Below are 26,894 nucleotides of genomic sequence, written 5' to 3'. Positions count from 1 at the left end.
TAGTCGGAGAAATGAGAAAAAACGAGCATTATGACCAAATTGGATCACAATTTAAATGTGAGGGATAATTTTGGCTAATTTTATATATTAGGAACTAAAAAAGTATTTTTGGTAAATGTTAGGGACCAATTTGACAAATTTTCCTTTGTGAAAGGATAGTAATGATGGAGAGTTTGAAAAAAAGTGCAGAAAAGCTGCAATAAAGAAAGATAGAGGAAGATGCATGAGCTTAGAAAATTATGAAGAAAGTTTAGTTTAGGTTTGAAAAGTGAAAACTGCGAGATTATGTCATTCGGCAGAAGGTAACAAATAGTACCACCTAACAATCAGACTTTTGTTTCACTTGGTCGCCCTGGAAACCATTACGCCAAATTAGGTTTGACAAAAGTCGAAGACATAAAACAATTTTTTTCCACTGTGTTAGGAGGGCGCAAGGCTATTGAGGGTTAATTTGTAGCCGTGGAGTACATGAATTTAGTGGGAATACCTTCAAGATTTTAATAACACATTCTAACAAATTGTATCCTTCCTGGTTAAATATTTATACAACTTCATAATCAGTCATAGGAGTACAATTCTTTGGCAACGTGCTGGAATAGAACAGAATTACTACTAATTAGAACCGAGACCTTGTTTGGAAGTCAAGTTTTTTTTCAAAGTTTGTCTGCTACAAGTTTTTTAAAACTTTAATTACAGTAACTTCAAAAAAATTTTCAAAATTTTTAAACTATACACTTCAAGATATTAAAAAAAATACACTTCAAATTTTTTTTAAAAAACTTCTACTGTAAGTTACAGTAAAATTTTAGACAAACAATCAAAAAATTCACCTTTCAAACGGGCCCGAACCCCACCTTATCAAGTTTTCATTTTCCTTCCACTAAATTGTGTTAGTTTTGGAAATAACGAACCTCATTTAATAACCGCTTGACTATTCATGTCATCGTTGCACCCTCACCCAAAAATTAAAAAGGAAACTTGCTGACTAAATCCCTGGAAAAGTTCATATGAGACTCGTATAAAATAATGATAATTACTCGTAATTACGTTGTACAAATAATTAACAATGGATTGCAGTTTATTAGTGAGTAATATGTTACATCGTTTAGAAAGAAACAATAATAGTTCTGTCCTTTCCCATCTGTCAATCCAGTGGACCCTCCACAACATCACCAGTGACATCATTTTTCATCACGGAATTTCACCCATTTCGGTAGTGTCCATCAGCTATAGTACTTGTTAGATGTACCGTGCAAATTCCTCCCCTTCGACGCTGATAAAAAGTCATAGCCTCACAGGTTACGTCGCTGTTATAATTTTTTTAAGGAAGTGAAATGCTTTCGTCTACATTTTCCATGTTTTCGATTCACGCAAATCTTGCCGTTAATAAGTACGTGAGCTTATCACCGCCAAGCCACTTGGCTTATCACGATGCTTATCAAACTAAAGTATCTTTCTCACGACCGGGACCCGCCGTTACTCAAGACCCACTCGCGCTTGACTGCAACTGTCTCCGATCCCGATATCCACGTGGCGGATAAGCATGTATGACAGGTAGTTGGACGGACCTTTTTCAGAACTGACACGTGCTTTTGATGAGGTCAAGTTAACCACGCTCTGAAAGGGCGCGTGAAGGAATTTAGGATTGTTAGAAGGCAGAGGAGCAGTGGCAGCTAAAGTCCCTTTACTGGGTTCTCTCTCTCTCTCTCTCTCTCTTTTTTTGTTTGGTTGGTTAATTCACTCGGCTAAACGATTTAAGCACAAAAAGGAAGATTTAAGAAACAAAAAGAAAGAAGAAGCACAGAAATTTCAGAAAATTGGGGAAAAGAAGGAAAACTTTTATTTCTTTACATTTTCCCCACCGGAGTGAGATACTCGTCTTCTGATTCCTCATCCGAATTCTGCCTTTTTTCCCTTGAGGTGCGTAGATGAAATTGTATACCGTTTTGTGGCTTAATTAAAGCATGAATTGAATTGGTGTTGGTTTATGTGAATAACCGTTTGTTCATTTTTATTCAATTGAAGTGGGATTTTGGTGGATCTGCGAGGGTTTTGGAAGAAAACATGTCTTCGTTAAGCAGGGAGTTAGTGTTTCTAATCCTCCAGTTTTTGGATGAAGAGAAACACAAGGAAACAGTTCACAGGTTTTTTTTTTTTTTGGGGTTCGAAATTGATTTTTATTTATTTATTTTTCTTCTTGAAAGAAATGGTATATTTCTAATGATTTCGGTCGGATTTTTTGATTGAACGGTTTGAAAGGTTGGAGAAGGAGTCGGGGTTTTTCTTCAATATGAGGTATTTTGAAGATTGTGTGACAAATGGAGAGTGGGAGGAGGTAGAGAGTTACTTGTCAGGGTTTACGAAAGTGGATGATAACCGATATTCGATGAAAATTTTCTTTGAGATCCGAAAGCAGAAGTATTTGGAAGCACTTGACAAGTAAAGCCTCGGGTCCATTTTGAATATAGTTTTTTCCTGGTTATTTTTTTATATATATTTTTTGTTTTAACTTCTTTGATGTTTGATGTTCACAGACATGATCTGGCAAAGGCGGTGGAGATTCTCTCAAAGGATTTGAAAGTTTTCTCTACTTTTAACGAAGATCTTTTTAAGGAGATCACACTCCTTTTGACATTGCGCGATTTTAGGTATGAATTAGTGTATCTCTTGTGCTGCATTCGCAGAGGAATAATGCTTATGATGACTGGTCATGTTTATCAGTTTGTAGGATATAATCTTTTAGTGATTCAGTATTTTAAACTAAGAGCCCTACTATTAGACGTTTGAAGTGAAAATTGACACTTGGTTTTGAATCAAGGAAGATGTTCATAGGTCAAATCGTGGAATTGTTTTGGAGGTCAAATCGTGAAATGGTACTGTTTTGGGGGATTTTTTCTTTGGAAGGGGGAAGGAAAGAGAGAGAGATAGAGAGAGAGAGGGGCTGGGGGTGTTCGGTGAAGGGGATCATTTCTTTTTTGGTTGTTTTCAGAAAAAGAGTTGCTTTTCAAGCAACATGTGTTGATTAGGTTACATCTACAAGCAAATGATGAAAACCCGACGACTGATGTTTTTCTGTGCTGTTATTAAATGCTTCAATCAGCCCTCTGTTGTTGTATCGGTGTCAATTAAGGGGTTCTGGATTCTCCTCAGTCCTCTGTTTTCTGACTTCATAAAGTAATATACTTGGCTGCACAAGCAAATGCTAAGTAGAAGGATCAGTACTTTGATGATCAAAATCGTTACATTCAGAGGTAGCTAATCGGAAATCTGGTAATCCAGTTAAGGTTAACAATGGTGGAAAACCTTTTGAAAATGGAAAAGCCTGGCCTTAGCTTCTAGCTATATTTCTTTGGTAAACAGGATGAGTAATAAAACAGTCAGGGCATTTTAGTTGCTTTTCATGGTTTTGAGTGGTCTTGTTCTAACAGTGTTATTGTTTGGTAGTTTTCCTTGCCATCTTCTAGAAGAGGAAAGATGGTGAAACTATAGTGGTTAAGTCTTTATTATTCCCTAAAAGTATGTAATGGTTAACTGAGAAGCCTGATTACTTTGGCCATTAAATGAATGACGTCAAATTGCAGAGAGAATGAGCAGCTTTCAAAGTATGGAGATACCAAGTCAGCCAGGGCTATAATGCTTGTTGAGCTGAAGAAGTTGATTGAGGCAAATCCCCTCTTTCGTGATAAGCTTCAGTTTCCTACCTTAAAGAACTCAAGACTGCGAACACTTATCAACCAGAGGTATGAGAGTTTGCTTTTTTATAGAATTTTAGTTCTCATGAATTTTGGAACGTCCATGGATTATGCTGATATTATTACTACCTTTTTTGGCTTGAGGAGCAGTTTAAATTGGCAACATCAACTATGCAAGAATCCAAAGCCTAATCCTGAGATAAAAACCCTCTTTGTGGATCATTCATGCGGGCAACCCAATGGTGCTATACCACCGTCTCCTGTCACTCACCCATTGATAGGATCGATGCCAAAAATTGGAGGGTTTCCACCAATTGCTGCTCATGGTGTAAGTCTTTTTGAACCAGAGTTAGTTCTTTCTAGTTTATTTCTTAAATGGTGGGGGCATATGGCCTTCTTGTCATTTTTTTGGATTGGTTTTTGAACAATTTTTGTGTCTGTCTCCATTTTGTCAGCCATTTCAGCCTGGGCCAGCACCTCTAACTGCGTCTCTTGCTGGATGGATGGCCAATCCATCGTCTGTACCACACCAAGCTGCCTCTGTGGGACCTATGGGAATGGCACCTCCTAATAATGCTGGTAATTTTGATAAAACTTGTTAACATTTCTGAAACACTGACTTTTTTCATCCCTGTTTCAAAAGCTCACTCTTTTATTTTTCCCCCCCTGATCAAAGGCTGGAGGACTAGTTAATATTTTTCCTTTTTTGACTGCATACTGTTGTTTCACTTCTTTCCAACTTTGCCATAATGTTCTATAACCATTATAGGTTACTAATGGTTGACTTTGCCTTTCATATTGTAATAGTGTCTCTGGTGAAGCGTCCAAGGACTCCTCCTAACAATCCAACACTGGATTATCAAACTGCTGATTCAGAGCATGTTTTGAAGAGACCAAGACCGTTTGGGATATCCGAGGAGGTACATCATGATATTCTGGGATATTAGACCTTTCTGTTGCCTCTCATTTGTTGGAGTTTTTCCCTTAGGTTTCTCCCTGATGTTTCCTTGTGTCAAAAATCTTAAATTTGGTCTGCTGCAGGCCAATGAGCTCACAGTTAATATATTGCCAGTCTCCTATCCTGGACAGATGCACATCCTAAGCGCATATGGTTCGGATGACATACCCAAGACTGTTGTTGCAAATCTTAATCAGGGCTCTGCTATTAAGAGCATGGATTTTCATCCTGTGCAATTGACTTTGCTTGTTGGTCAGCTCCTGGTCTCTTAAGTTAGTTGTTACTTTTTCATGGTCTAAGTAATCTGGGTATAGCTCAGTCTCACTCGAATATATCTATGTTGTGCTAGATTTGGCTTCTTTTGATTTTAAGTAGTCCTTAGTTTATTTTTATTTTATTTTATTTTATTTTATTTTAGTTGGCACAAACATTGGTGACATTGCCTTGTGGGAGGTCAGTACCAGGGAAAGGCTTGTGTCTAGAAATTTCAAGGTTTGGGACCTTGCGTCATGTACGACTGCTCTACAGGTATGTTTTAATGTCAGTGCAAAACTCTTTGTTGACATGTTTCCTATGGATGTTTCATTGGACTATTTATTAAGATTTGCTCTGCTTTGGTATCTATAGGCTTCTTTAGTAAATGAATATACTGCATCGGTGAACCGTGTGATGTGGAGTCCAGATGGGTCCTTGTGTGGTGAGCAATTAGTTTACCTTTTGAGTTTGTAATTCCTATTCTTTTCCTCCATTGTGGAGTGTTTACTCCATGAAATATAAGTTTCCATGGGTTGTTTCAGGTATTAATAGTTAAAATTGGGTTGATAGGTATTCCTCTTCATACAATGTGGTAGGTCAAATTAATTTCTCCATCATGAAACTAACACATTGAAGTTCAGTGGAAATGTATCGAGTTTGGTGGATAAAGAATGTTTCATTGCGACTGATTGGACCAAAATGTTCTTTCTTATTTTATGTTAGAGGATTCTAGTTATCAAGTATGCAATGATAATAATGTTGAGTAGAATTGAGATGCAAACAATGTAGTTGTTTCTGGTGATTTATGTTTGTTCTAATGTTGGTCTAGGTGTTGCATATTCCAAGCACATTGTTCACATATACTCCTATTATGGTGGCAATGATTTCAAAAACCATCTTGAGGTTTGTTTTTTCTTTGAGAAACCAGTCATTGCTTTATTCAGAAACGTGGTGTTCATCTAGCTTCCCAAGAACCATGTTGAAGATGCATGGATATTATTTTTGTCCTTTTTTCCCTTTCCAGATTGATGCCCACATTGGTAATGTCAGTGATCTTGCTTTCTCTCACCCCAACAAACAACTAGCCCTCATAACTTGTGGAGAGGACAAGACAATCAAGGTTTGTATTGTCTGCTTTGTATATATATGGTTGATGTCATTACATTGCAGTTATCAGAGCATGTTTGCGTGCAGGTCTGGGATGCTGCCACTGGTTCTAAGCTGTATACATTTGAGGGTCATGAAGCACCTGTCTATTCTGTATGCCCTCATTATAAAGAAAATATTCAGGTATTTGGTTCTTGGTAGCTTTGGTATATTGAGAGTCTCTGACTTTGCAAAGTTGATGTAAATGTAGTGAATGATAAGTTTTAATTACTTTTGTATTCAACCTTACCTTTACTTTAAATATCATTCTTTTTGGTGTGAGGAGTTATCATTCAGAAGGCATTGGACTGCATTCAAAATTCTAAGGAAGTTAACAAATATAGAAGATAATTATTACTGTCTGGTTCTTTTCATCTCTTGCTTTCTTCTTACTTTAGCTGCTGGTATATTCTATTTTTGGCCTTGGGGGCTGTTATCTCTTTAGTGTTCCTTTTGACCAGCCTTTCTTTGTCTTTATGTTGTTATCTGTTTTTTGTTGAAATTGTTGCACTAGTTTCAACTGTTGAATTGATTTATCCTTGCTGCAAATCTTATTGAAGAAAGTATGAAACATGTAAACTCTTGTTCTGCTGAAGTTCGCCGTTTGTTCTCTGTAATATGTCTGTAAATGTTGTTCCCATGATTGAAGTCCTTGTCTTTTGTTTCAGTTCATCTTTTCTACCTCAACTGATGGCAAGATTAAGGCATGGCTTTATGATCCCCTGGGATCAAGGGTTGATTATGATGCGCCAGGTCGTTCCTGTACAACCATGGCCTATAGTGCGAATGGTACAAGGTAATGTAGTGTCTCTTATAGCTTCTAATCTTGGTTCAGTCAATCAGCTAAGTCAGAGTTGAATTTCTCTGTTAAACTCATCGATTATTTTCCTGGAAAAATTATAGGCTCTTTTCATGTGGTACAAGTAAAGATGGTGAATCATACCTCGTGGAGTGGAATGAAAGTGAAGGGGCTGTAAAACGGTCATATCAAGGTCTCGGGAAGCGTTCTGTAGGTGTAGTTCAGTTTGACACAACAAAGAATAGGTTTTTGGCTGCTGGTGACGAGTTTGTGGTTAAAATTTGGGACATGAATGATACAAGTCTTTTAACAACGGTTGATGCAGAGGGTGGCCTATCGGTAAAAGATAAAATTATCTCTTTTGGGTTTTTCTGTGAGCCAGAGAGTGCCTATATAAAATGATAATATATTAATTTAATGCAGGCTTCTCCTTGTGTTCGCTTCAATAAGGAAGGGATACTCTTAGCTGCATCGACCATTGAGAATGGTGTCAAAATACTTGCAAATGCTGAAGGTGTTCGGATAATACGTGCCATTGAAAGTCGTATAGTTGATCCTTCTAGACTTGCATCTGGATCTGTTGCAAGAGTAAGATTGAAGTGGCACAGTGACTTAAATATGATAATAGATGGTGTGCTTCCTACATTAAATTCATATGTTAATGCAGGCCCATATGATCCCCACATATGGTTCTTCCAGTTCAAATGCTGGACCAGGTATTGGCATTGCAGATAGAAGTGCACCGCTCTCAACTATTGTTGCACTGGTGAGTAGGGATAGCTGATAGCTGATAGATGTTGATGACTAAGTTTAGTCTCTCCTAAGATTTAATGGTCTTTTTTATTACAGAATGCTCTTTTTTTTTTACTTAATTATAATACTCCTCCTTTGAATCGTAAGTTTGAGCAATTCACCTTGCATAACGACCTTTACGAATTTTTGCAGAATGGAGATGCGCAAAGTTTGCCAGATGTGAAACCTAGGATCTCTGACGAAATGGAAAAATTGAAGATTTGGAAGTTGGCTGAAATAAATGAACCATCTCAGCTTCGTTCCTTGCGGCTTCCTGACAGTTTGTTAGCAGTGAGGGTAAGTTGCTGCCAAATATGATCAGCTAGTTGATTCTTGATCAAGTACTAGGGTTACTCGTGTCCTTGCACAGTATAATTATCAATTATATGACATATAAGCTTTTTGTGATTTCTATGTGTACTTGGAGGCAGAGAATATGAAGAATTCCAATAAATAATTTTTTTCCAGTAAATAATGGTTTATGAAGAACAAAATGAGTAGCTTTATCAGTTCTTTGTTCAAAAATATTTTGGGCATATCATGTCTTTCAGTTGGCATACCCGCTGAAGTTCATTTGTTGCACAAAACCCAGACTTCTTATAAGCTTATACATATAATCCTCTTCTGGATATCTCCCCTTCAATAATCTGCAAAAGTTTGAAATGTGGTGCATTGCTATGTGCTCTGGGTTGTAGCATATTTCAATTAGATTATTATTATTAACTTTTCTCTGCAGATTATTAGGTTAATCTATACGAATTCTGGAAGTGCAATTTTGTCATTGGCATATAATGCTGTACACAAACTTTGGAAATGGCAAAGAAATGAAAGAAACTTGACTGGGAAGGTATTTAAACTTTTTATGAGGTCTTGTTTTTACTGCTTCCTTGCTCCTTGCTCAGTGATTGCTTCCCTTTGTAGGCAACTACTGCAGTACCACCACAGCTGTGGCAGCCTTCGAGTGGAATATTAATGACTAATGATATAAGTGAAACAAACCTTGAAGAAGCTGTTCCGTGCTTTGCACTTTCAAAGAATGATTCTTATGTCATGTCAGCATCAGGAGGAAAAATTTCTCTATTCAACATGATGACTTTCAAGGTGGCTGTATTCAATAGACATATGACTTTGTGGCATTAGTTGCAAAATATAATTAGGTTTTTCTTAGTTATTATCCTAGAACTTAAACATATATGCATATCTAGTTCTTTGTGATTATGGATTCTGACAATTTAATCTCGTAATAACTCTTCCTTTTGCAGACAATGACAACATTTATGTCCCCTCCGCCTGCAGCAACTGTTCTTGCCTTTCACCCTGAGGATAATAATGTTATTGCCATTGGCATGGAGGACTCTACAATACAAATCTACAATGTTCGTGTTGATGAGGTGCTTTACCTGAGCTTTTATTGGACAACTTGAGTCTTGTAGTGATTCGGATTTTAGAAGATGCTAATTTAGTTGTTGGTTTTATAATTTACAGGTAAAAAGCAAGCTCAAAGGCCATCAGAAAAGAGTAACTGGGCTTGCCTTCTCCAATATTCTACGTGTCCTGGTATCATCTGGAGCTGATGCTCAGGTAAGTTTGGTTGACTAATAATAAAGAAGGGAACTATTATGTTGGCATGCTTGCGTTTACAAGCATTACTTTTTGCTGGAAAACGGCATGTCTTCTGTTTTATTTCCTCCTTTTTGGGAGATTGAATTAAATGATCACATGATTCTTTCCTCAAACCCATCTTGCTGTACTTTGTGCTTATTTATGTTTTAGTTACTCTTGAGCTTTTGGAATTCCAGATTTGTGTTTGGAGCACAGATGGTTGGGAGAAGAAGGTAAGTAAGTACTTGCAAATTCCATCTGGGCGTGCACTGAATCCCCTTGCGCAGACACGTGTTCAATTTCATCAGGATCAAAGTCATATTTTGGTTGTTCATGAGACGCTGATTGCTGTCTATGAGGCATCAAAACTAGATTGCATTAACCAGGTAAACTACTGCCACATTCTAGAGCTAACAATTACACTTAATAGATTACCATGGCAAAGAGTCCTGATTTTGTTTGAATGTCAAGTAGCATAGTGTATGCAAAGTTTAAAAGTTGGACGCTGATAACAGTACAAGAACTAGGAAAAATTTTGAACTGTACTACTAAAAATAAGATTGATTACTTTGTGCAAATTGCCCAGCATTGTCTGGGTGGGGGAGTGTGGTAAAGGGAATGGAAAACTTACAATGACTCTGGCTTATGACAGTGGGTTCCTCGAGAATCAAGTAGTGCAATCACAGATGCTACTTATTCATGTGATAGCCAGTTAATATATGCAAGCTTTGAAGATGGGACCATATGCGTCCTTACTGCTGCAGCTCTAAAACTAAGGTGTCGGATCAGTTCTGCAGCCTATTTACCTCCCAATCCAAGGTATAGCTGGAAGATAATGACTAAATTATTGTTTATGTTGTTTGGTTTTTGACAATGTTGTCTTATGTATGTCCTTTACAGTTCAAGGCTGCAGACACTTGTGATTGCAGCTCATCCATCAGAGGCCAACCAGTTTGCTGTGGGACTTAGTGATGGCGGGGTGCATGTCCTTGAGCCACTGGAATCGGAAGGGAAGTGGGGTAGTGCACCTCCTGATGAAATGGGTTCAGGGTATAGCATCACTCCTGTTGCATCTGGGGTGGAGCAATTGTCAAGATAGCAGTCAACTTCAGCTCTGTTCATGGTTGTATCTGGATAGCTTAGTCTGTCTTCTTATTTGTTCGGGAGGTCTAAACTCTAGTTGACGTAGGCAGCTTTCGCTGTGGCAAGTAGGGGGATGGTATTTTGATTTCAGAATTGATGGTTCGGACTTGGGTAAGTCTTCATAAATTCTATATACAACTGAGAAGAGGTGAGACAATGTTTATATACATAGGTCTAGGAGATAGGAATTAGAATCAACCCTGGGGACATGTCTGAAGATATTTCTTTTCAGGACTGAAGAACATTTGAGCTTTTGTAAGAGTTTCTGTTACATTTTTGTTCTTGTAAATTGCTAGCTTGTGTGTTTGTGTCCAAGGAAATGTCTTTTGGATCTTTTCAGCAGGCGGCAGAAGATCCCTATGCTTGTCATTACGACACTAAGAAAGAACAGTTGAAAGTTAAAAAGGAGCCACAAATTGTAAAATTAGTTGGTGATGGTTAAATTAAGTGGGGCAAAAAAAAGTTGGGAAATCTCGACTGCCGTTGGGTATCAAGTGCTTTGTCACCAGGAGAAACAGGAGCTGGTTCTTCATGCCTGTGTTTGCGTGAGGAGTTTTTGGCGCTTTCAAGATGTTTCTCAATCAAACACAGCAGATGATGATGGTGCTGGCGAATCTCTCTCGTTCCTTCTTTATCAATCTTATAGTGTTATTACGCGATCAAAATAAAAAGTAACTGAAGCTGGGTAAAGTAATTGATAATGGCTGAATGGATGCATCTATTAAAGCAAATCCTCTCCAAGCTGGGTGATTGGTTGCGCCCAAACACACTGTGCGCGTGCGTGCGTGCACGCGTATGTGTGTGTATATATACATACATATATATATATATATATATATATAATTGATAAAATTAAGGAAAATTATAAGAATATTATTATTATTATTATTTAACAAGTAAATCATAACATAATTCTAACCTTTATATTAGTTATCTAGAATCATGTTAGAAAAAAATTATTATATTTTGGGATCAAAGAAAAGAAAAAATATAGAAAACAAAATTATGAATATTTTTATTTTGTATTTTTATCAAATTATTTCTAATGAGAAAATAAATGAATCATTTTTTAAATTATTAAAAAAATGAAAACCAAAGATAAAGAAGATAAAAGAGTAAAATAAAATAATTAGAGTTTAAAATAAAATAAAGAGATAGAAGCAGTTCGAACATTCAAACGCCCAATGCCTACACGCATATAAGCCTGTCAATGGGTTGGGTCCGAACCGGAATTTATTATTCCGGACCTGGACACGGACCCGAACCCGGCATACTATATCGGATCTGAATTCGGCCCATTTATCCGGTGGGTCTTCTACTCTATGTTTCGGATCCGGATTCGACGGGTCTCGGATCCGGGTTGGGTCTGCCCGGAAAAAACCTATCAAAACCTATTTTGCAACAATTTAAAAATGAAACCTATTTTGCCAAGAATTTAAAACGAAGCATATTTTGCAGTAAATTACAAAGACATTCAAAACCAATCACAAATTTAAGTCACAAATTACAAAGTTAAATCACAAATCCCTCACAATAATAGTCATTTCAAAGTGAACCACAAATCTATCTACAAAAGTCATTCCAAAACGACAAAGTCAATATGAAATCCAACAAATTACAACTTCTAAAAGGTCCATTCAAATATTAAATATCAAATACATCATTTCAAGTTTCACAATTTTCTACAACAAAAATGAGAAAAAAATATTTGTAAACTAATTTCTAACTAATAAAAAAAAAACCAAATAAGAAAAGAAATCAAATTGACCTTATTCAAATACATCACCCTAATCAAATTATATTGATAGATATATATTTTTTAAATTATTAATTTATTTATATCTGGATCCGGGTCATAATACTATATTTTATATCTGACCCTTTTTTTTGTTTGATAAAACGGATCCGGGTCTGGATCCCGATAATAAAATTAAATCCCTATCCGTATCCGGAATAATTTGATGGATTCGATCCGAGTCTGAGTCTAGACCCGGACCGTTGATGGGCCTAACATTAACAACACTCGCACCCATTCAAAAGTCCGAGCACTTGACGCTAGCCTACCAATATGGATATGGCTAAAGACAGAAGTTCCGCACCGCTGTAGCGTCCAGAATCTCTAGGAACCACGTTGCAAACACAGGACGCTCATGTACCCTCCGCCATCAACATGTGTACCTCTGTTCCCCGTATAAAATCCCGTATCCACAATTATATGTGTAATCCCAGGCCCACGCACCTTCTTCAGTGATGTTATAGCAAAGAACTCGTTTCTAAAATCTGGACAAAAGCAAGAAAAGAAGAATAGAACCCAAGAACAATGCAGCTGGCAAGGGAGAAGACGGAGATCAACCCACAGGACACTGGTGCCGAGCCTCAGCCTCAAAGTTTTGGGGACAAGAAAGTCAAAGATCTCATAGTTGACAAGAAAAGATCAGTAGAGGTTCCGTACACAGCGTCGCTGGCTGACACCATGAACGCCCTGATGGCTAACCGGGTAGTGGCAGTGCCGGTGGCTGCACCCCCGGGACACGAGTAAATTCTTAAGTTGTGATGAAAAAATAAAGTTATTCTACAAGAGGTGTAATTTTTGAAGTTAATTCCAAAAGTGTGATCTTCGCATTTGTGAAATGCGAGTTCAGATACTTCGCATTTCACAAATGCGAGGTCAGTCTTTTACGAAAAAAAGAAAAATAAGCTCGCATTCTACTCAGTCTGAGCACAAAGCCAGAGCTCCCAATCGCCATTCAAATCTGTCTCACTCTCTCTTCACTCTCTCCATCCAGCTCACTCCTCACTCTCTCCTCTTTTGTTGAGCTTCCATCTTTCTCGTCAGGCGAAATCTTGGTCACAGCTTGGTCGTCGGAATCTTGCGGCCTTCTCGTCGGAAGCTCTTCTCTTTTGTAGAGCTGTAGCTGTTCTCATCAGGCGAAATCTGGGCACAGCTTTCTCGTCGGAAGCGTCGGAAGATCTTGGCCATTGTAGAGCTTGGACCCTTCTTCGGAACCCATCTCTGCTAGGCAGTTGCGCCTCTCTCCCCCCTCCCAATTTGTCACTTTTACAACTACAACAGGACTCCCCAACCAATTTTGTGTCCCATTTGCACTGCACATTTTCTTTTCACTTGGCAAATGGCTTTCAAATTCGTGACTGTGCTCTGTTACTTAGAAACAGCATAAGGGTATGAATTTTTTTTTCCTGATTTTCTTTTATTTTTCTGGGGTTTTTCTTTTCTGAATTGAATTGGCTTTTCTGATTTGGCAATTTATTGGGCGTTGTTGTTGTTTCGGCTTGTTGTATTTGCTTTTCTGATTTGGCAATTTTTCGGTTTGTCTCTTATTCGTGGCCGTTGGTGTAATTTGTTGATGCATTTGGTCTCCTGTTTGAGGACTGTTGCGGCTGCATCCACATACTTTTTCTTTTATTTTGATTAATTTTACTGGAGGTTAGCAGTTAGCTATTGCTTTCATGTGGAGGCAGCATGGGATTAACGTGGATCAATATTGTACTGCAGAAACATGAAAGAGAAAAAAAGGAAAAGTAGCAATCAATATTGCATTGCAGAAACATGAAAGAGAAAAAAAAGAAAAAGCAGCAATCTGAGAACCACAGCTAGTTAATACCAAGTTCTAAGTAGCTAGCTAGCCTACCAAAAAAATAAAATCTTTAAGAAGCCATGCCGAAGCTGCAAAGAAACTTTGTCCTGGCTTTCTTAGTTTTTAGTCTAAAACACCCTGCCTCAAAGATATTAGTTGTCGCATGTGGTGATTGCAGTATATGTTAGGACTGTTGATATGTGTAAATTGCTTAATTGGTTTATAGGTTTGGACTTAGTTAAAGTTTTCCTTAAGCATTTGGTCTGATAGGCTTCATGAAGTTGCCCAGTTTTTTTTACAGAAATGGAGCAGAGGATCTGCCTAGTTGCTGGGCTATCATGCTATTACAATGTCTACACATTTGACTGCTATGTGTTTTATCATAGTCTACGGTATCTGAGTAACTTCTGGTATAATTTCTACTTTTACTGCTACTAGGGACATCTGTACTTGGAAGTACTGGCACCCTCATGCTATCCATGCTAGCTTTAGGATCCATCACACTTTCCTGCAAACTCTGATATGTATGTATTAAATGGTAAAAAGGATTCTCTTAAACATGTTAAGGGCTGGGGCTGGAATTCAACTGCATGAACCATGGAAATCAATGCATCTGCTCTTGTTGAATGTGAGTGGGTTATGATATTAAACAACAATGTTCGAGATCATCTCATGCTGGTCTGATAGAGGTATTATTTCATTCTGGAGTAGTTCTACTTGTTTCTCATTTTCATTGACTCAGATGTTGCAATTATTGGTTTTTTTGTGGAGTATGGCTAATTTTGAAAATGGTAGTTCTACTTGTACCATAGTCTTGTGCTACTAATTTTAATTTATTTTTCCAGTTGCAGAGGATGGACACTCGCTTGGCACGTATCGAGGATCATTTAAGCATTACTCCACCTCAGGGTGGAGCTGCAGATGAAGATGACGATTGAAGCTGCACCATTAGGATCACTATATTATTTGTGCATGGATTTGCTTGCATTTTGTTCTTAATCTGTGGAATGTTGGATGTTTAACTTGATTTTACTTTTTCTGTTTTTTAATTTACTAAAGACTTGTGCTTTTACAGTGGTTTGTGATTATTGGCTGACAAGTTGTTGGAAATATTGCTTGGATTAAATGTTGTCTATTTTGGGTTTGCTAATAGGGAGTTTAGTCCACTTTTAAGAGGAGACTCTATCAAAATTTTTTCAAAAAAAATTTATATATATATATATATTTAATCATAATAAATTACAATAAACAAATAAAATGTTTTTCAAATATCCTAGTGAAATAAATATATGTGGTTTGGGAATTTTTTTCTCATTTAATTTGAAAATGATTATTATGTGATTATAATTTTTATATTTATAGGAAAGTATATCTTTTAATCTATAAGATACATTTATATTAATTATGCATTTATAAATATATTTATATTATGTATTATATGTAATATAATACATTTATACATTTACATATTCTTATATAAATATATAAATATATTTATTTATAAATATTCATAAATGTATTATAAATGGATAAATGTATATAAATATAAAAATTATAAATTATAGAAATACGCAAAAATATGTTTTAGAAATACGTGAACAAAATAATCCAAAAAACATCTACAACAAATTTTTTTATATAGTTTTTCAAAAACAACCCCAAAAACAATTAATCCAAACGGACTTGTATTTGAAAAATAAAATGCTACATTGCTACTTTTTGAAAAACAACCCCGAAAATAGCTAATCCAACGGAGGCCAATGTCATTTAAGAAATTTAACTTTTCCAATATATAATAGCAAATTTGAGAAATTGATTAATCAATTATTAGTAGTATCAATAACAAAAAAATAAAATACTATTCTTGTTCATTCTTATTTTTAATTTCACTGCAAATAATAATTGCTAACTTTTCTTTTTTATGTGGTATATAATATGTTACTTTTAATATAAGTAATTAAGTAGCTACGAATTCTCAATTAGTTTATAGATACTTAAATTATTGAATTACTAGATTAATACACTTTACAAAAATTGTTGACTTACTACATTAATACACTTTACAACATCAGCTACATATATTTTTTAATAACAAAGAGTTTATGATAAATTATTAAGAATGAATTTAACAAATAAACAAATTAAAAAAGTAATTTAAAAAAATATTGAAATTTTTTGATGCAATTTTCTAGGAATTCGTATTTATCGGATGCAAGATACAATCCAACCAAAAAGCTTGCTAGTTTGGTTACGATTTATTGCCCCAAATTATTATCAACTATTGATGTCAATATTAAGGGATCTTTTTTTTCCTAGTTGTGATGAATTTAGAGCCTTAAGTAGTAAAATTTGTAGAAATTTGCATTGCAAATTGTAAATCATTTTATAATTTGCAGTGAAATAATAAAGCAAGGGAAAATGGCATTACAATTGAAGCAAAAACAAAAATTTTTTAGGCAAAATCTAGAAGCCAATGTTGGAAAGAACCTTAAGATGGTACATAGTGAATACTTGTTCACTAGTTTTATCACTCGCATGATGAAGCACGCACGGCTTGTTACTTATGATTATTGTTTGAGCAATAATCATAAGTGTAAGCAATAATCATAAGTGTAAAATTGCAGCTTGCACACTCACTGGACAAGGAAGCTTCTTTGGTCATTGCTGGGCGGTTACTTACCTCGCATTTATGAAATGCGAGGTCTGCTTTTGTTTTTTTTTTTTTTTTATTTCGGTGGTAGAATAAGTTAGGGAGACTTCGCATTTAGCAAATGCGAGCTCAAAAAACTCGCATTTGCTGAATGCGAAGACCTCAAAAACAGATAACCATACACAAAATACTCCCTTTGTAGAATTTTTTTAAAAATCATCATAATTTTAGAAATTTCTCCCCGGGACACTGGATTGGAGCAGGAGGTTCCATGATATTGGAGTCTGATAAGCAGACTGGTGCAGTGAGGAAGCATTATATTGGGATGGTAACCATGTTGGATATCTTGGCACATATTGCTGGAAGGGATGATGTTGAAGCTGGGAATGAAGTTGATGATCTTGCTAAGAAGATGTCTATTCCTGTTTCTTCTATAATAGGTCATTGCCTTGAAAGCCTTAGTTTGTGGACTCTCAACCCTACTACCAGGTAACTATGATGCATTTTTTTATGTTATTTTTTTGGTGTACTAATTTTGATGTTAATTGGCACACCTTTTAATTTATTGTAAGATTAGTGATCATACTTGAAATTTTTGTCTACTCTAAGTATAACCATTTGCTATTAAAGTTTTTGTTAATAATTTTGGCCAATGAATAGTTCAAAGCCGACGTTGCTAGCTCTGGGAAGTTGCTTGCTAGGACTAATTTTTAAACTTCATTCATATCGTTGAAGTTTGTCACATGTTGCACAACTAGGAGTGTGTTTTGAGAGTAGTGTCATGTATGTAAACAGAAATTCTTTCTTGCACTTGTGAAACCACTTAAATTTCGTGTATAAATTGTAGCATGCTGGACTGCATGGAAGTGTTTAGCAAAGGGATACACCGGGCATTAGTACCAATAGACAGCCACATCGAGAATGTAGCAGGAGTAGAGCTTGTGGAGTCTGCATCCAGCTATCGAATGCTGACACAGATGGATCTTTTGAAGTTCTTGAAGGCACACGAGGCCGCCCTTAGAGGTATCCTTTCTCACAGGGTCAGAGAAGCTGGAGCAGTCTCGGACATCATCTTTGGTGTTACGGACAAGGCCAAAGTCATCGATGTCATCAAGTGCATGAGAACAGCTTCCCTCACAGCCGTACCAATTGTTCAATCGTCAAGCGAAATCGAGGAGGACCATTCTCAGCTTATCAATGTATATTCTCGTGAACTAACTTGTTACTTGATAATTTGAAGGGTTTGATTTGACTATGCGATACTCCCATGATGATGCGATCTTGCTGCACATAGTAACTTCATTGGTTACCGGCTAGCTAAGCTTCTTTTTTTTTTTCATGCTCTTGATGTTGTCCTTGGTGCCATAGTATTTGTCGTCTCATAGGAGGTTAATACTTTTGGCGTTACAAATTATTTTTCCTTTAGTGGTGCTTCTAATTCGCGCTAAACCATCTTTTTGTTGGTGTCACAATCTTGGTAGTGCTCATTAGATATTTTGAGTATGTATCTCTCGAATGACTGTAGTGAGAATGAGTTTATCTCTTCATAAGATGCCTTGCGTTTTTTTATCTAACCCAAAATCAAATGCAACTTAATTCTTCAGATGAATTGTAGGGGAAAGGTAGGAAGCTTGTGGGCACATTTTCTGCAACAGATTTGAGAGGTTGTCCCATTTCTCAGCTCCAGTCTTGCCTCAAAATGGGGGTGGTGGAATTCCTGGAGAAACTTGCAGACACCCCATTGCACCAAGCAGCTTGCTTGAGAAGCTCAACAAGGGACCCTGTGGTTTGCACACCGGAATCACTTCTAGGTGAAGCTGTTGACAAAGCTGTTACCTATGCCGTCCATCGAGTTTGGGTGGTAGATAGGCAAGGTTTACTTTATGGCCTTATTTCCCTCACGGATATGATAAGAGTCATCAGGGTTTGGCTTCTTGCTGAGCCAGTCTAGCTAGTGTACTCTAAATGAAGTTGTTGCACGTTTGGTTGTAAAATCAGTTGAGTAGGTGGAGTTTTTCGTGTAGATTCTGTAGATATCCCGAGTGGGTTTTCTTTTATTTTCTTGTCTTTTTTGTTTATGATGAATCAGTTTGGATGAATTTGCCTTTCTTTTTTGCATCACAAGTTCAGGGAATCAAGAATTGCTGATTTAATAAAGACTTAGATGGGATGATAAATTGATAATATTGGGAGTGTTTGGGTAGGGTAGACCGAGCATATACCGAGTTTGGATTAATTATTTATACACTGTCAGTGTAAAATTTGTTTACATTAATTAATTGCAGTGGAATGTGATAGTTTTTTACACTAACAATTATGAATATATGTCATAAATTGAATTTTAAATTTGAAGTTAAATTATATGACATACATCCAACACTCTTGTTAGTGTATATATTAATAATGCATAGAAATTGATTAATATTTTTTATATTGATAATGTGTACGCTATCAGATTTAGATAAATGATAATTATGTAAAATTTAAATTTAAATTTAACGATAATAATGTATATTTGTCCATATATATAATATTTACTTATAAAAAATTACCGTTTCAGATATATATATATATATATATATATATTTTTTTTTTTTTAAAAAAAAAAAAATTAAGCCCTAGAGGCAGGCTATCGGTACGAGAAACTTGTTCTATCTTTGTACGTCTTGGGCAGTGTCTTGATTCTCGTGAATCATCTTTATCTGGATAGGGCAAGTCTTGAATGCTTGGCGCTTGAATGGTTTGGACCTTTGAGAGTTTCCTGTGCCGTCAGGTTTCGCACGAAACGGCGAGCGGTGGTCTTAAATTCTGCAACTGTTTCGTTGACTAGTTTTTTCTTTTTTTTTTTGGCTCAAAGGATGAAAAAATATTACAGTCCGATAGGACACTCCTAATTCTAATCTACTTACCTCTTATCACAAGATATTCATGATTTAATTTACTTATATCTTGTCACATTATTAGATTATTAGATGATTTAAACTTTTGAAATAATTTAAGAGTTGATAACTCTTATTTTATATATCTAATGATGAATTTAATCTCATCGGATAGTGAATTTAATCTTATCGCTATACTACTCAAAAGGAACAATAGAACTCCCCTAAAGGATGTAGTGTGAAGGGCAAAATCAGCATGCATTTGAGTGAAAAATCCGGGGAGCTTCTAAACTATCATAGTTGTCTACTTTGGGCCCATGATATATATATTTTTTGTTTTTGGTTTGTCCCTAAACAATCAAAAGTGCATAGTTTAAGAACTTCTGACTATTTTAGACATAAGTCTAATCGGAATTAGAGAGCATTTTTGTCCAATATTAATCAATAGCATCGAAAACTTAATCAAATGCATCGAGGGCAGGAGTAAAAGTCTTGAGAAGAGAAAACTATTCATTTTTCTTAAACTCTTCCTTAAATTTCTCCACAAAATTCTCAAATTCATTGGCTTTATACTTAAGAGGGCCATGAAAAATTTGATGAAACTTTGACTACCCAAGTATGAAATCAATGAATTTAGAAATTTTGCAAAGAAACCTAACAAAGAGTTTAAGGAAAATGAAAGGTTTGCTCTTCTTAGGGTTTCTACTCCTACTCTCAATACTTGTTATAGCCTTATAGGTTTCCAACGCTTTTGATTAAAGTTAGACAAAAATGCCCTTCAACTCCGGCTGAACTTAATTATATTTAAAATGGCCAGAAGTTCTTAAACTATGCAATTTGAATATTTCAAAGGCCAGTGAGAGATAAAAAATTTATCAAAGGGCAAAAGTAGACAATTGTGATAGTTTAAGAGCTCGAGTTTTTTTTTAACTTGCATGCATTTTTAAAAGATAACTCGTGTTTTTGGTATATATTCCTAAAAAGAAAAAAAAATAAAGAAGAAAAAGATACACACGCACACATACTCCCCTCCTAGTGCTATAGCAGAGTGGCACACCACTACTCAATGCTTGACTCCGTGATTTAATCTTGCATTCGGATGCAAAGTATACAAGACCGCAATAAGAACATGTCAAGGAATGTTGTTTTAGAGCCCTCGCATTGTAATTTTCAACAATTAACAGAAGTTAAAAAAAAAAAAGATAGGTTAAATCCTTATTCCTACAACTTAAATTTATACATCTTTAATACGCTAATGACTTTGTTCTATTAACATTGAAAAATTGTACAGTAAGCGTCGATTTAAAATTGGAGTTATTCCCACCATTGTAAAAAAGATGATAGTATAAAAATATTAAGATTGTGCCCACAAGTAGTCCGACTAATTTCGTAATCGAGTAATTATCAGCAGGTCCATGATCGACTTTCATGTATTGTCACAACACAATATCGGTCTTAATCAGGCAAGAAACTCAATCGCGCGCTCCCATGTGACAAAAACGGTCATTTATTAACTTTGATTTGTCCTGTAGAAAAAATTCGACCAATCAAAAAGTCGGCAACCAAAGGGGATTAGTTATTACAAATACTTTTCATTTTACATCACAAACAGCATTAGTCCCCATCAAATTAACATCAAATGACCAAATCACAGCCATCACCTCTGATAAAAAAAAAAACTTTTTTTTTTCCATTTCCTGATGTGGGGTGGGGATCCTTAATCTAAGCTTTCCTCGTGTCCTCCGTCTGCTAAGCATCTCCCCATGTATTTATTGTATTCAACAACCCACCACTCCTGCAAATTGCCCATTTCCGTAATCTCTCTCACCCTGCAACGCCAACTCCATCACCAATGAACGGAGACGCAACCCATCTCCGTTCCAGGAACCGCCAGCACATTAATAAACGTAACGGCTTTTCTCATTCCAACGGCGCCGTAAAAGAATCCAAAGACGATCACCGCTGCCACGACCACGACAACGTAAACCTGATGATCAAGAAGAAGTCCGGTATGGAAAACGGTAAGATAAATTGTAGTGACAAATGTGGGTTGTTTGAGAAGGCTTATTTCATGAGATGGAAAGCGGAGGATGTGTTGGGTGTGGTGCGGTACCACCCTATACCGTGTGTATTCGCAGCCTGCATGTTGTTTTTCATGGGAGTTGAGTATACCCTTCGCATGATCCCGGCGTCTTCTCCGCCGTTTGATCTGGGCTTCGTTGTTACCCTGCCCCTTAACCGTTTGCTTGCCTCTAGGCCTGGCCTCAACAATTTTCTTGCTGGCCTCAACACGGTAGTTGTTAAAATTACTAGTCCTACAATTGATCTGTGTTCTTGATCTCAGATTACATAAATATATATATATGTATATATATGCAAACATTGCGGTTTTAACAGTGGAAAATACAGGTTTTTATTAGTATTTCAATGTAAATTTGATGTTCAGAATGCTAAAAGTTAGTAAGTACATCATTTTGTTCCAAGCTACAGTTTTGCTGCATGTTTTACCTACTTGGTTAAAAAAAGTAGTTTCCATGTTATTCTAAACACAAAATTGTACTAATATATATATATAGGTGTTTGTGGGGATGCAAACGGCGTATATCCTCTGGACGTGGCTGGTGGAAGGGCGGCCTAGGGCTACGATATCGGCGTTGTTCATGTTCACATGCAGAGGCGTTCTCGGATACGTTACTCAGCTACCTGTCCCTGAGGTTCGGTTCCTGCAACCTATTTATTTCACCAACGATCTCATCATAGTATTATAATCTCATTTTATTATAGCCTTTTATTTACTGTTAATTAAAAATACAGCTGCACCGGAGGCCAACTTCTTAGTTGGATTTCCCGAGAGAGAATTTTACTTTTTTTGTTTGTTTTTGGTTATAAGTTAAAGAAAAACGAATTTCACCGCTTCGATGGTGCTACTTTTTAGGAAATTTTTTTTTAGTTTTTATGAAAGTGCTATTTCTTTTTCCATTTTGCTCTGTTGTTTTTCGCAATTTAGTAACTTAAATTGCGTGTTTGTAATATGTCGGAAGGATTTTTTGGGTTCTGGAGTGGATTTCCCGGTGGGGAATGTATCGTTTTTCCTCTTCTACTCTGGGCATGTTGCTGCATCGGTGATAGCATCTGTAGACATGAAGAGAATGCAGAGATGGGAAATGGCGTGGGCATTTGACGCACTTAACGTACTGCAAGTGGTGAGGTTGCTGAGCACCAGGGGTCATTACACCATTGACTTAGTTGTAGGCGTCGGCGCCGGGATACTGTTTGATTCTCTGGCCGGCAAGTACTTAGAAAAGCACACTGTAGGGATTACTGCCAGTGGTGGTTATAGTGCTCTCTATGCCATGTAAAGTCATCATTTGGAGCTGTAAAGGAAATTACTAGTAATAATCAGGAATCAAGAATCCTTTTTTTTTTGGGTCAAGATTGAAACGCGCTTCTGAAATGTCAAATATCTGGAAAATAAACAGGTCAAGATTGAAAGCGTTTTATACACCCCACATATTAAATGTTAAGTGCTGTTTCAGGTTAAATCGACATAATTCTTCTCTTTTTGGTTTGTGAAGCCCTTTTCCTGATCACATAGATTTTAGAGGCTGTGACATGAAGATCGATTCTTCAGTCTATACGTGCCAGATGGACACTAGGAATTGAATTTTCTTCATTACCTGCTGGGGGATCTTACTACTGTTTTTCTCTTCGACAGATAGATATTCAAATGATAGTTTAGTAATAGCCACCGTCCTTTTCAGTTTTTTTTGTCAACTGTTTTTTGCAGTAGGATAAGGAAACCAGACACGTACGTTAGATTTTAGTTCTGGGTTTACTGAAGCCGCAAGAAGAAGCAATTCTTTAGTTTCCTAACGCCTGATCAACCACTTTTTTTGGAAGCCCCCCCCCCCCCCCCCCTCTTCTCTCAAAATGGCAGATGATTGACACAGTTACCACTCCAAGAAAGCAGAAATTGTTAAACTACTATATTGAGGGCCTACAATTGATCCACCTACTAAATTGAATTAGCGCCAACATCTGTTTGTTTAGGTAATCTTGATCAAGAAAATACTAAGACAAGTAAGGCAGTCAGTAGCTAATTTACTTGTAGTAGTTGATTTTGGCAATTGGGAAACAGACACATACTCTGTTAGTTTTGACACTCCTCGATAGAGCAACTTCACAAGTAGGTTCATATTTCTCAGCCAGAGGAAGCAGAACGTGTTGGACCTTTAATTGATTTTATGATAAGAGGGGATAGCAAGAAAATTGAATCCTCGCACTGTGCAACAGGTTATAGTTACAGGGATACTAATGCATGCACGAAATGATTGGCTGAGTGATTAGTATCTTTGGAGAAAACATTTATGAAAGTGAAGGCAAATAGCAAACAGTCAGAGGGTACAAGAAATGAAAACAATCAGATAGTGCAAAAAGTAGATCTGAGAAGCCATCAGAAAATCCAAATATAAATATACCGTGGGATCTATACAAAAGCCTGCATGCATTTGGGATCGCTTATCAGTTCCATATTGACAAGCAAAAGGTGAGAAGAAACCACTCTGATTCACGAACTAACAATAGGTGACAAACTCAGGAGAATTAATACACTGAATGGAGATCTCTACTAACACTGCTAATAAGGCATTCTCCATACTTGGTACCCCGTCTGTAATCAGGATCAGACACGATATGTATGCTGCTAATCCTCTGAGTCTGAGTCAAGAGGGCAAGAGCCATCGTCCACATTAGCAAGTGGATTAAATAAGGGAGAACTAGGATCAGTGCATCCAACCACAAAATCGAGATTGCAACGATCTCCCTGCATCACCACATCACTTCCAGAGGTAAGTTTGCAAGATTGACCAAATATAATATGCAGCATGACCCGGTAGAAAATGGAAAGGACCATTCTACTTACTCCTTCCACGGATAAGTTACCGATCATAGCACATCTTGTGGCAACAACATTTGTATCTGGAAAGATTGCTTTTTCGCATGCACCATCTCTACTCAGCTCCTGTGCAAGGCCCTTTAGGAACACAATAAATCAAATCAACCATTTTGCAGGCAAATGTTCAATTACCAGAATGATTTCAACTCCTTTGACACTCTTGACAACATAAACCTAGCAGTATGCATGTCTTGTACTCTCTGACAATTGAATAAACTTTAATGGTCATTTGGAGCAATCCTATTCTGATATGAAAAGAAATAACTGCAGGTAGGATTTAAATAAACAAAAGAAACTTGTCACTGAACTTCTTTACTGAAATATTTAAGCTCTTTGAAGAATGTAGACTTGCAGTGATTTTGTTTTAGCACATGTAGCATACTCAAGCGAATCATTACCTCAGTGAAAAATTCAATAGGTCTATTCCTCCATGGCCTTGGAACTTGAATTTGCAGTCTGTATGGACCATCCCACTCAGTTCCATTTGTAAATGAAAAAATCAAACTCAAAGCTGCAATATATTGCTAAACAGAATGAGCTCCACTGAGAGGAGAAAAATAACTATGGGGAACTTGGAATGAATTTGTTAAAAGGTACCATGCTTTGGGATGCATATCTGGATAGTGTAGATCGGTGGATCAACTTTGCCTCGAACTTTCTGAAGCATTGCCCTGGGCTGACCACCACACATGATTGGCTGATTGAAACCTCCTGCAGCAGAAATGTCTCTATACACTAATAAGTAAACGGATTAATTTTCTATACACCGACAGTGTATATACTTTCACTATTGGATGCATGACACATAATCTAAATTTGAATTTGAAACCCAAATTTTGCATATGTATCGTGCATCTAACCGTGATAGTGTATACACTGTCAGTCAGTGTATATAAGATTTACTCGAAGTAAAAATGGTTTATCTCATTGTGATGTTTACAACTGTGGATCTAGATTAGCATTTAAATGCAGATAGAATCCAAGAAGGAGTAGTGTTGCATTCTTCCCCTCTTATACCATATGCTTCCTTAATCTTTGTCTCTGACCAATACACAAGAAGCTGAAGGATTGAAGTGTAGCAAAGTTTTTGATGTCAAATGCAGAGCTCAGATATTAAGCAAGAATACCATTAAATGCAATGCCAAATTCTTCATTTGGAACAAGCTTGTTTGCAGCTGGATTGTAGAAAACCTTTAGTTTCTCTCCCTGCGAAGTGTAAAAATGCATGATTAAATGAACGTCCAAATCAATAAACTAGAGTTAATATTACATGACTGAGGTCATACAGCAGTTGGAGGAAGGCCATTCATAGTTTTCCAATAAATTGGAGCTCTTCCAAGGTCAAATTCAGCCCATGTTGGGAGTTTGTAGCTGGAGAATTGAATGCATTTAGTCAGCCATGGATAATCTTGATTCTTATTGCTTGAGACGAATTACATCAGGAACTCGAACCTCAAAGATAAACTGATTCATGGCAGACTCCTTGGGACCTAAACAAAGCATGTCTCAGTAAAATAACTCACTCTGTAACTTCTTCTACAGGGCTTGCTGCAACTGACGCAGCAGCTGTAACAATTCTGGAAATCTTAGCCATCTTCCGTTTAACTGGAAAACATCTTCTCAAGGAAGCTCCCATACAGTTGGAAACTGAAATAAGATACATAGGTCAATTGGAAAATTGAATTTAAAGCCAATCCTTCCTTAATCGGTCCTTGACATTGTGTCCTGTTTCTGATCAGAGTTAGGCACTAGTGCATCAGATAATCTGAACCCGAAACCAAAATAATTATGATTATGCAGCAATGACTAGATAGCTAGCATAATCCGGAGGTACACAAGCATATTTGCTGCTCTATTTGGCTGTGGGAGTTCAAAGCACTATGAATCATATGGTTAATCAACAAGAGTCTTAGGTTCGGTCAAATATCAAAACAGTATCCTACACCCGTAGTAATGACAATTAAAATAGACAAGCTGTCCTAGTATAGATCAAGAATCTTTCTTATGCTAAATAAAAGATTAAAGCTACAGTAAATTAGCATTGAAAGGATCAAAAGATTGCAATAGCTCACCATAAGTGCTTGCAACAGATACGCTGGTATTACTACTTGAAGCAGAACGTGTTGCAGATACAATTTGCTGGGAAGAAGCAAAGAGTGAAGCACTGCTTGTTGCTGCTGAGCCGGCCGCAGTCACTGCCATTTTGCATAGAAACAGGCAAGACAGATTGAGAAGTGAGACGGGGCTTCAGATAGAGAGGATAGCATTTCTTTAAAAGGGAACCACATAACACAGTTCCCATGCCCACACAAATATGAAATATCTTTAACAACAAAAAGGGACAAAACCCCAAAATTGGCATTTTGGGTGTGAACCCACAGAAATATCTTACGTCTCAGTTTCGGCCATACAGATATGACCTAGTCCC

The 26,894-nt window shown here is 36.8% G+C and overlaps 4 protein-coding genes and 1 long non-coding RNA gene across 6 annotated transcripts; 4 read left to right on the top strand and 1 right to left on the bottom strand.

Annotated features, from left to right (window-relative positions):
* Positions 1–1,779: 1,779 nt before the first annotated feature.
* LOC113767785 (topless-related protein 4) lies at positions 1,780–10,729 on the top strand. Of its 2 annotated transcripts, none has more exons than XM_027311978.1 (26): positions 1,780–1,920; positions 2,026–2,144; positions 2,260–2,439; positions 2,535–2,648; positions 3,582–3,740; positions 3,843–4,020; positions 4,148–4,271; positions 4,500–4,612; positions 4,782–4,902; positions 5,069–5,178; positions 5,278–5,347; positions 5,735–5,808; positions 5,930–6,025; positions 6,100–6,195; positions 6,720–6,847; positions 6,955–7,189; positions 7,274–7,438; positions 7,518–7,616; positions 7,796–7,939; positions 8,379–8,489; positions 8,564–8,743; positions 8,905–9,033; positions 9,128–9,223; positions 9,442–9,630; positions 9,897–10,063; positions 10,145–10,729. In XM_027311978.1, the coding sequence occupies exons 2-26, from the start codon at positions 2,065–2,067 to the stop codon at positions 10,341–10,343; spliced, it is 3,357 nt and encodes a 1,118-aa protein (XP_027167779.1). In that variant the 5' UTR covers positions 1,780–1,920; positions 2,026–2,064; the 3' UTR covers positions 10,344–10,729. The 2 variants fall into 2 exon arrangements, with proteins under 2 accessions (XP_027167779.1, XP_027167778.1); XM_027311977.1 differs by having other exon boundaries at positions 4,734–4,902.
* Positions 10,730–12,788: 2,059 nt separating this feature from the next.
* LOC113767919 (SNF1-related protein kinase regulatory subunit gamma-like PV42a) lies at positions 12,789–18,584 on the top strand. The gene is made up of 4 exons (XM_027312122.1): positions 12,789–12,922; positions 16,865–17,122; positions 17,481–17,832; positions 18,249–18,584. The coding sequence occupies exons 1-4, from the start codon at positions 12,861–12,863 to the stop codon at positions 18,582–18,584; spliced, it is 1,008 nt and encodes a 335-aa protein (XP_027167923.1). The 5' UTR covers positions 12,789–12,860.
* Positions 14,434–15,010, top strand: LOC113769476. Its single transcript, XR_003468153.1, has 2 exons — positions 14,434–14,672; positions 14,829–15,010. It is a non-coding gene; the product is annotated as an uncharacterized LOC113769476 (long non-coding RNA).
* Positions 18,585–21,295: 2,711 nt separating the features above from the next.
* Positions 21,296–22,945, top strand: LOC113768088 (phosphatidylcholine:diacylglycerol cholinephosphotransferase 1-like). The gene is made up of 3 exons (XM_027312323.1): positions 21,296–21,805; positions 22,089–22,226; positions 22,554–22,945. The coding sequence occupies exons 1-3, from the start codon at positions 21,365–21,367 to the stop codon at positions 22,869–22,871; spliced, it is 897 nt and encodes a 298-aa protein (XP_027168124.1). The 5' UTR covers positions 21,296–21,364; the 3' UTR covers positions 22,872–22,945.
* A 992-nt stretch (positions 22,946–23,937) lies between these two features.
* On the bottom strand, positions 23,938–26,747 carry LOC113768221. The gene is made up of 8 exons (XM_027312489.1): positions 26,539–26,747; positions 25,990–26,113; positions 25,753–25,837; positions 25,594–25,672; positions 25,064–25,177; positions 24,865–24,977; positions 24,434–24,544; positions 23,938–24,334 (listed from the first exon to the last, which is right to left on the bottom strand). The coding sequence occupies exons 1-8, from the start codon at positions 26,666–26,668 to the stop codon at positions 24,215–24,217; spliced, it is 876 nt and encodes a 291-aa protein (XP_027168290.1). The 5' UTR covers positions 26,669–26,747; the 3' UTR covers positions 23,938–24,214.
* Between the last annotated feature and the right edge of the window lie 147 nt (positions 26,748–26,894).

The sequence above is a fragment of the Coffea eugenioides genome, chromosome 4, assembly GCF_003713205.1.
Source record: "Coffea eugenioides isolate CCC68of chromosome 4, Ceug_1.0, whole genome shotgun sequence".
NCBI lineage: Eukaryota > Viridiplantae > Streptophyta > Magnoliopsida > Gentianales > Rubiaceae > Coffea > Coffea eugenioides.
The sequence above is the reverse complement of the archived record's forward strand: the minus strand, read 5'-3'. Positions and strand labels throughout refer to the sequence as shown.

Coding starts and splice junctions, on each gene's coding strand:
- LOC113767785 (XM_027311977.1), top strand. CDS start 2,065: ATGTCTTCGTTAAGCAGGGAGTTAGTGTTTCTAATCCTCCAGTTTTTG. Junction 5,179..5,277: donor CATGTACGACTGCTCTACAG/GTATGTTTTAAT, acceptor TGGTATCTATAG/GCTTCTTTAGTAAATGAATA. Junction 6,026..6,099: donor GAGAGGACAAGACAATCAAG/GTTTGTATTGTC, acceptor GTTTGCGTGCAG/GTCTGGGATGCTGCCACTGG.
- LOC113767919 (XM_027312122.1), top strand. CDS start 12,861: ATGAACGCCCTGATGGCTAACCGGGTAGTGGCAGTGCCGGTGGCTGCA. Junction 12,923..16,864: donor GCTGCACCCCCGGGACACGA/GTAAATTCTTAA, acceptor TCATAATTTTAG/AAATTTCTCCCCGGGACACT. Junction 17,123..17,480: donor ACTCTCAACCCTACTACCAG/GTAACTATGATG, acceptor TATAAATTGTAG/CATGCTGGACTGCATGGAAG.
- LOC113768088 (XM_027312323.1), top strand. CDS start 21,365: ATGAACGGAGACGCAACCCATCTCCGTTCCAGGAACCGCCAGCACATT. Junction 21,806..22,088: donor TTCTTGCTGGCCTCAACACG/GTAGTTGTTAAA, acceptor ATATATATATAG/GTGTTTGTGGGGATGCAAAC. Junction 22,227..22,553: donor CTCAGCTACCTGTCCCTGAG/GTTCGGTTCCTG, acceptor ATATGTCGGAAG/GATTTTTTGGGTTCTGGAGT.
- LOC113768221 (XM_027312489.1), bottom strand. CDS start 26,668: ATGGCAGTGACTGCGGCCGGCTCAGCAGCAACAAGCAGTGCTTCACTC. Junction 26,114..26,538: donor ATCTGTTGCAAGCACTTATG/GTGAGCTATTGC, acceptor ATCTTATTTCAG/TTTCCAACTGTATGGGAGCT. Junction 25,673..25,752: donor ATGGCCTTCCTCCAACTGCT/GTATGACCTCAG, acceptor TACACTTCGCAG/GGAGAGAAACTAAAGGTTTT.